Source organism: Parasteatoda tepidariorum, chromosome 8, assembly GCF_043381705.1.
Source record: "Parasteatoda tepidariorum isolate YZ-2023 chromosome 8, CAS_Ptep_4.0, whole genome shotgun sequence".
Lineage (NCBI taxonomy): Eukaryota > Metazoa > Arthropoda > Arachnida > Araneae > Theridiidae > Parasteatoda > Parasteatoda tepidariorum.
Window position 1 is genome coordinate 10,291,360 of NC_092211.1, and position 8,546 is coordinate 10,299,905.

An 8,546-nucleotide genomic window follows, 5' to 3' on the forward strand; every position below is an offset into this window, starting at 1 on the left:
CGCCCACATGTTGCGCGGACTGTTAGAGACTTCTGTTCAGCACAACGCATGCAACTTCTTCCTTGGCCTGCTTATTCGCCGGATATGTCGCCTATTGAGCACGTGTGGGATATGGTTGGTCGGCGTCTCACTCGTGATCCGCGTCCTGCAGTTTCCAAAGACGAACTTTGGTTGCGCATACAAGCGATATGGAATTCTCTTCCTCAAGCAGATATTCAACATCTGTTTGACTCCATGCCACGTCGTATAGCAGCACTTATTGCAGCGCGTGGTGGCTGCACCAAATACTGATTTCGGACGCTTAATTTGTTTCTTTTGTTTTGAAAATTTCATCATTTATTTGTATCAGTACAAGTCGTTTCTGCATTAAATTTCATTTGATTCTGATGATTCTTTCATGGTGTTGCATTTTCTACAAACAGCAGTTTACTTGAAACTTTGAAAATAATCTTTTTTTAATATAACAATTAATGTCCGATGGCCCATTGACTTATTCTGCCCAAAATATTCTATACACATGAAATTGACTGTGGGCGGTGCTACCCGACTCTCCCCTATATATAGCATTTTGCTTTTTTTTAAACATTGGAATTCTACACAATAAAAATATTGATATATACACACTGTAATATACGACGAGCAAAGAACTTGATATCAGGAATTAAATTGACACGAATATATCTTAAATTATATCTCAATCGATCAATAGCGAGATATGAAGATGGATGTTTTTTTTAGAAGGAAATAAATCAATATTCCGTGAAATAAGAGATCTCTGAAAGATCGCGTGTGTAATAGCATTTTAGTGGAACAAATTGTAGCAAAGTTTGAGTGAATGGAACCACATATCAATCTTCGAAATCGCGCGTGCTTAGTTTGACTTCACTTCGCGTGAAATCTATCTCATTTTGCTGTGACTTCAATACTTTGTTTTAAATAGCGATGGTAAAGGGAAAAACACGCAACAAGTAGTTGCTTTACTCTCAGGGTCGTTGTTAGACTTAGCGGGCCTTGGACAAAATATCTTCCCATTCCAAGGCCTTTTGAGTATGTTCTTTTTTGCGGTCCCCTTCGTCCCCCCACCCCTCAGAAAAAGAATATTCAAAAGTCCACAAAAAAATTAATGAGATCAATTATATGATTAATTTTTTTTGCCTTTTGTTCTTCAGAACAAATATGTTATTTTTATCAATAACTTTATATATTTAAATTTTTTTATTGTGTAATTTTTAAACATACATATCGGGCAGAAATTAAGCATGGCCTGGTTGGTAGGGCGCTGGACTCACGTCCGTGAGGACCGGGTGTTCGAATCCCGCCGGATGAACACTCCCCGTGTAGTAAACGGGTGACGGGTGCACGTTAAATCTATCAGGTCACAAAGTCTTCCATGTTCCAAATTATACCTCTGGGAGTACTGGATCGGAGATGGATCGCTTGCTGGTTTCAGTGAAAATTACAATCTGTGGATGAATGAATGGATACATGAATGGGTCAGCCCTATAAACGGGTGCGTGACGTATGGGAGTGAACCTCTCCTCCGCCGTAATGGCCTATGGCAACAACAACAAGAAATTAAACATAGAAAATATAAATGGTGTCTGCTACAGAGACAAATTTTCGCTCTTTAATATATATAGCACTTTCATCTAAAGTATCCAAAAATATTATTATTTATTATCTAACTTGATAGTGATCAAAAATTTTTTTGAATACAATTTCAAATGTTTACATCATTTTTTAGCTAGTTATGTCCAAAAGACAAAATTCAAAATATATACGAAATAACTCAAATAGTTTTTAAGAAATGAGAATTCACAAATAAGGCTCTCTTATTGCTATTCAGTGCGATTAAAGTTAAAGTAACGTTAAGGGGCCGAAACTTACAACTGTTTTCCTTTCTTAATTACTGGAAACCATACACTATGATCCTGGAAGGCTCAGGGGATAGAGCGTCCCGCTTGCACTGACCACAGTGCTCACTTGAAAGATCCTTAGTGGTAGACGGATCATGGGTTAAAGTCCCTTTGCCATCAGGCTAACCGTGGCTGGCTCTCGTGGTCTTCCTTTCCATGTAAAGCAAATACAAGTTGACTCAATCAAAAAGCCCTCCACGAAGGCAAATTTCTCCCAATACTGGATACAGGAGTTCCCTTGTCTTCTGGATTGGGCTCAAAATTACTAGGCTACGAAGATGAACATTAGTAGTCGTAAACCCATTAAATTGGGTCGGCTGTTCGATGACGGTTATTAAAAAAAACCATACACTATCCCATGTTCTTAAGCAAAATGGACCTTCCCTTTGTATTCTATTACCCCTTAAAGGATTCGTACCCGCTACTAAAACAGTTTGTGTTTGTTCATAAACTGGCAAAAATGCAAATTAGGAGTTAGAAATGATAATTTTTTTTCCAAGTCAGCATTATTTAAAAGGAACTATGCTTGTACTATCCAGCCATCATGAGAACTCCTCCCAAATACAAGTCTGAGATTGGCTGTCGCACTTAAAGCAAAAATGTTATTATTGGGAGAAATTTAAAGAAATGACAGGACTTTTCTATATTATAGATTTAGCCCATCGTCAATAGCCCATTGTGTATCTCTAGAGTGACGTAAAGTACCTACTTACCTACAATGGAATATTTTTAGATATTGTTTTTAGTTTTAATGTAAATACTTACTGAAAGTAAAATTTAATGCTTAGAGACGCTTCTTTTAATATCTTCTGCTGAAAAATTTAAAACAATAAAAAAAGACTAAGAAATAATAAATAGAAAAACAATACCTCAAAGACTTAAAAAATTGCCTGAAAGAGAAAAAAAAATTCCAAATATGCAAATAATACGGATGTTATTTTTTTATTATTGCTTTTAAGACATTAAATAACTAAATAATTAGAGCAGATAAACATTTAACGCTGCTGTTCCCAAAGTGTCATCTGATTACAAATTTTTACTTTTCAAAAACTCACCTTCAAACTCTGTGCTACAATTTAACAATTTTCAAAAGTGCTTTTTTCTTAAATTTTAAAAAGTATTACTCCATTAATGCTCAAGAAACAGAATGTCGTCAAAATGGAAATGATAATAATAGAAAAAAAAAGTTTTGGGGTGAAGGAATTCTAGCAACAGAAAGTGTTTTTCATGAGATGATGGCCAATCATAAGCAATACCAATTGATTTGTTCAGCATTTATCAATGGGTATTGCAAAGAGTCCAAAAGAATGACACATTGAGGCCAACATCTAAATTTCATGTCTCATCTGAGATGATCGAAAACATGTCAACTTAATAAAAAAATAAAAAATGTCAGTTGTTTACAAAATAGAGATTCTCTGTCACATTAAACGAGTGAAAATTAGAATTTTCCCCCCTTCATATTTAGAGCAGAGGGTGGTATTAAATATACCACGGACATACAACCGAACCTCGATTTAACATACTTTGATTTAACGAATTCTCCGATTTAATGAATGTTTTTTCTATCTCGACAAAAAGGGTGCTAAAATGCTCCCATTTAACTGATTTTTAGCTTTGATTTAACGAACAACAGTAGCTGAAAAAATATTCACACATAAAACTAAAACTTTGAATTTTCAGCACTTAAAAGTTTGGATATTTCACATCCTAATCCAAGTGTGTAATTATGTATGTATTATATTTTAAATTTTAAAAGCAAGAAACATAGAAGAATTAAGATCATTTTAAAGTTGATTTCCTAACGTATAACTTATACTTTTTAAGCTATTAGTAAACAATCACTTTTTGTTCATTATCTGTATATCTAAGGATATTTTGCATTGATATTTTTATACCATACACTTTACAAAAATTGATTTTCGATTTAACGAATTGCTTCGATTTCACGAACGGATTTGTCGGTCCCAATCAATTCGTTAAATCGAGGTCCAACTGTATTTTCTAAAAATATTAATAGCTTTATGTAAGAAGAAAAAATCCCGATAATTTGTAAATATTAACGTTAATGCAAATTCTGCAAAAATATGTAAAAAATATCACTCTTCATTAAAGATTAAGGCAAAAAACTTGAACTAATTTTTAATAAATGATAAAAAAAAAACTCGTGAAGCTTAAAAAATAAAATCACAACAATTTTTTATCTTTTTTAAAAGACATGGTCTAAAATATTTCAATCATTGTTTATTTATCAGATGAGGTCTTATGAGTAACGCGATATTAATCGGGTTATGTTAAACTAACGTTTTTTAAAACATGAATAAATAATGTATTTTAGAGCAAAGAGTTTCTTTAGAGAAATAAAGGGCCGTAAAATAAAGTGACTTTGATTTGAGGTAAAAAGGGCGATTTGTTGAGACTCATAGTATTATTTCCGATACCAGAGGCAGTCGAATTTTAGAAATTGAGATGAATCATTATTTAAATACTAAAAAATATGCTGCTAGCTGCAGTGGCGTTCGCTTTCCAATGAGGTGAACAGGGTTCGAATCCAAGCGATGGCTGATCGATACGAATTCCGCATCCGTCTCGCATCGACCATAGTGCTGACGTAAATTATCCTCAGTGGTAGACGGATCATGTGTTAGAGGCTAACCGTGGAAGTTTTTTGTGGTTTTCCTCTTCCATAAAAATGTCCTCCATGAAGGCAAAATTTCTCCCAATATTTGATCCAGGACTTCCCTTGTCTTCTGGATTGGGTTAAAAATTACGAGGTTACGGAGTTGAGCATTGGTAGTTGTAAATGCGAAATTGGGTCGGCTGTTATATAAAAAAAAACTACACGGTAGTTTATTCATTGATAACGCTTTAAAATATTTTAGATCATTCGCAATTTCATTTTGTTTCAGAATATTAGAGTTTTTGTAATTCATTTACGTCGCACTAGAGCTGCACAATGGGCTATTGGCGACGGCCTGGGAAACATCCCTGAGAATGATCCGAAGACATGCCATCACAATTTTGATCCTCTGCAGAGGGGATGGCACCCCCGCTTCGGTAGCCCGACGACCTGCACGCGACGTCGAGCACTTTACGGTAGAACAGTTCAACGAGGACCAATACCGCACATCGTCGGTCCCTACGCAGACTGATCCAAGTGGTCACCCACCCGCACACTGACCGATGCTTGACTTCGGTGATCTGCTGGGAACCGTGTCTTAACGATCAGTCCACTGCGGTACTCAGAATATTAGAACTTGATACGAAAAATGGGAAACCTATTATTTTTATTTCTTAACATATCAAATGCGTAATTGCAGTTTCCAGTCGTTTGGTGCTTAAATTAATGATAAATTTGGTGTAAGTAACTGGAAAATTACATTAAAAAAGATCACCAGATAACTTTGTTTAAGAAAGTTAAAAAAAAAAAATTTACAATTTTGAACGTTAAAATTTTAAGGGTTAAGTTACATGATTTCTTAAAGTAAACTAAAGTCCGGAAAATAAGGAATTTCATATGACTACTTTATGTTAGCAAAATCAAAGAGAAATCTGAGCTTTTAGAAAATAAAAATAGGTATTACGAGGTATAATTTACAACTCAGAAAATTCCGCACAGTAAAAAAATTTCTTGCAGTCTAAAAAAGTGGTAAAATGAAATTAAACCTTTTTTTTAATAACTCTGATAAATTAACATCAAAACTTTAACAGAGCTTAATAGTTACTTCTTTAAAAACTTATTAATAGTTGAATAATACTCAGTTTAAATATTTTGACCAAAGGAATTTTATTTTATAAAATCAAAATTTTCAGTTTCAAAAATAAAAAATTTAGCAAATAATTCATTTTTAAATTAAAGCTGCAAAATATTGTATAACTCATAGTTAATAATATTTCTCATGTTATAAACTGTTTAGTTCAAAATGTCTTAAAAATATCAAAACTTTTTTTGCATATACTATTTTCAAATTATGAGAAATGTATTTAAGGTATCGCCATTTTCCAGACATTTAATTATTGCTCAAAGCTTCCATTTTGACTATTATTTGATATCATTTCTATATAACATGATATCCTTAGCTTGAAATTAATTATTTAGTTACTCAAAAATACTAAAAAAAAAAGTTTATTATAATTTATTTAAAGAAAACTAGTCTTAATGTTTAAGTTTCAAAACTATTTTAAATAAATAAGAATATACATTTGTACAGTTAAATAAGTTTGAAAAAAATTTTATATGCTAAAATATAAAGAAGAAAACATACCTTAAAAAGGACTTCTGAGCGTTTTTTTTTTTTGTACATAAATTTTAACGAAAAAGCTTCAAATATTACTGTATAACAAAATTGACATGAAATAGTCCCGTAGTGGACCAATCGTAAAGACACGGTTCCCAGTAGAACACCGAGTGGACAACCACTTTGATCAGCTTGCGTAGGGATAGAGGGTGCACGGTATTGGTCCTCGTTAAACAGTTCTACAGTAAAATGCTCAACTTCGCGCTTAGGTCGTCGGGCTACCAAAGTAGGGGAACTATCCCCTCTGCAGAGGATAAAAAAAAACTTACGATGTCTTCGTATCATCCTCAGGGATGTTTTCCAGACCAATAGTATCTTGTGCAGCTCTAGTGAGACGTAAACCACCAACAACAACATAAACTTAAAATCGCGAAGTCATGTAGAAAATTCAAAAATGTATAGAGAGTACAATGCAATAAAGAATTTAACATTTGATAATTAGTTGGAGAACTATTTACTGTTAAAATAGTTGAAAATAAATATTCTCTGTTGAAATAAACAGTTGAAAAAAGTTGGTTGTTCTATGGGCGTGGATATGCAGATAGAAAATGAAATTTGAGATATTGAAAAGTCCATTTTCTGTTAATGAATTTAACCTGAGTTTTTTATTTATTTACTTTGAAATCCTATTTTATTCTGAAGTTGTTTTATTATTTGAAGTTTATTTGTGGTTTTTCTCACTTTTTTCTTCTTTTCAATACGTTGCACATTTTTACATTTTTCAATTTTCATTACATTGTATATTTTGTAAACATAATTACTTTGTTTTTAAGTACAGACGTTTAAGATTAAAAATAAATAAATAAGTAAATAAATAAATATGAATGAGAAGCCACTACAGGGATAGGTGAGCACTGTATTCTAGAGTTTATAAATGAACTTAAATAATTTAAGTTTAATTCAAATTATTTCAAAAGGGCAAAATTTTTCTTTGTTAACGATAATTTAAAACAAAATTTCGTATTTTTTAGGGTTGCAAACCGTATCTTTTCCTTACTCAATTTGTTTTTTTAAAATTTGTTAAGTTTAAAACTATATCTCTTCCATTAAACAAAAAAAGTAATAAAAAATATGTTGGAAAATAGTTCTATAATTAACAAAATTAATCAGTGTAAAAAATGTTTTTAATACACTAGGAGATATGATATTTGCTACAAACGATAATATGCAGTTTTCTACACACTTATTTAAAGTTGCAAACTTTTTGGAAATAGAACAAAATGAAGCGAAACAAGCAACTCTAAATTGGAGTTGAAAGCTTTTATTCAAGAATATAAAACAAACCTTTGAAAGCGAAGTATTTTTCAATAACTATTTTGGAATTTGATTTGATCTGCAAACGTTTTGTTGAAAAATTTAAATATAAAACTTAGGATAAAAAATAGGTATGATAAAAATATTTTGTCAATATTTGTTCAAATTTTCAATGAAGCGAAGGTGACTATTACAAGGCTTTGTTAACCGCTAAGGCCAACAACCAGTAAGGAAAATAATATTAAGAAAATTAATCTTAGATTAAGATAATATTATCTGTTTCATTAATTTTTAATTATAAGAGGGGGAAATAAAACTAAAACTTTGAGTCATGGATAAACGCATATTTATCCATACGCATAATAACGCATATTTAATTATTAAAACTTCAAATTTACAACTGAAGTTTAATATATTTTTATTCAATATAGATTCGCAAACAAATATGCATGCTTATGCGTATTTAATAAAACTTAATTTTAAATATAAATATACATACATTTAAACATATTGATAGAAAATATTATTTAAATACCTGCAGCTGGTACTTTATGTGTACTTGCGAATCCTAAGTGTTTGTGCATTCCAAAGATGATGCAGATGAGGATGCAATATCGCGAGGTTTCCATGACAACCAGCTGTCAACAATCTCTCTTCAAGAAACACACACCGTTTAGATCTCTGCTTGCGGACAAGTGATGGAGAGGGAAAAAAAATTCTAAATCGTTTGCTCCAGCGGTTCCCAAGTTCGTGACGTGAATTAGTTGCTAGAACAGACTTGCGCAGAAAGCGATAGTTTTCGCTTTCACTCTTTTCAATTCAAGCGAAAAAGTTATTTATTTATTTTTGTTAAACAAAAAAGCAGACGATGAATCTGATGCCTTTAGTAGCCGGTTTTTTGGATGCGTGACGTCATTATCAATAGCTACAGGGATGAGTATGATCGAACTATTTTATTCTCTGTCAGTTGATCTGCTCATTGTCAAACAATGCGAGCATAAACTTTGTGGTTTGGGCTTCGCGCGCATTCCACACTTATCTGAATCGCATAGTTTTCAGTAACCCCTCTTTTCCTGCT

General features: G+C 32.4%; 1 protein-coding gene across 1 annotated transcript in view; it reads right to left on the reverse strand.

Annotated features, from left to right (window-relative positions):
- Positions 1-8,296, reverse strand: part of LOC110282386 (alkaline phosphatase, tissue-nonspecific isozyme) — a 68,098-nt gene extending 59,802 nt beyond the window's left edge. The window contains exon 1 of the mRNA XM_071184493.1: positions 8,004-8,296. Coding sequence (XP_071040594.1) covers positions 8,004-8,097 — 94 coding nt within the window. The 5' untranslated portion in view covers positions 8,098-8,296. The remainder of the gene's footprint in view (positions 1-8,003) is intronic.
- Positions 8,297-8,546: the final 250 nt, after the last annotated feature.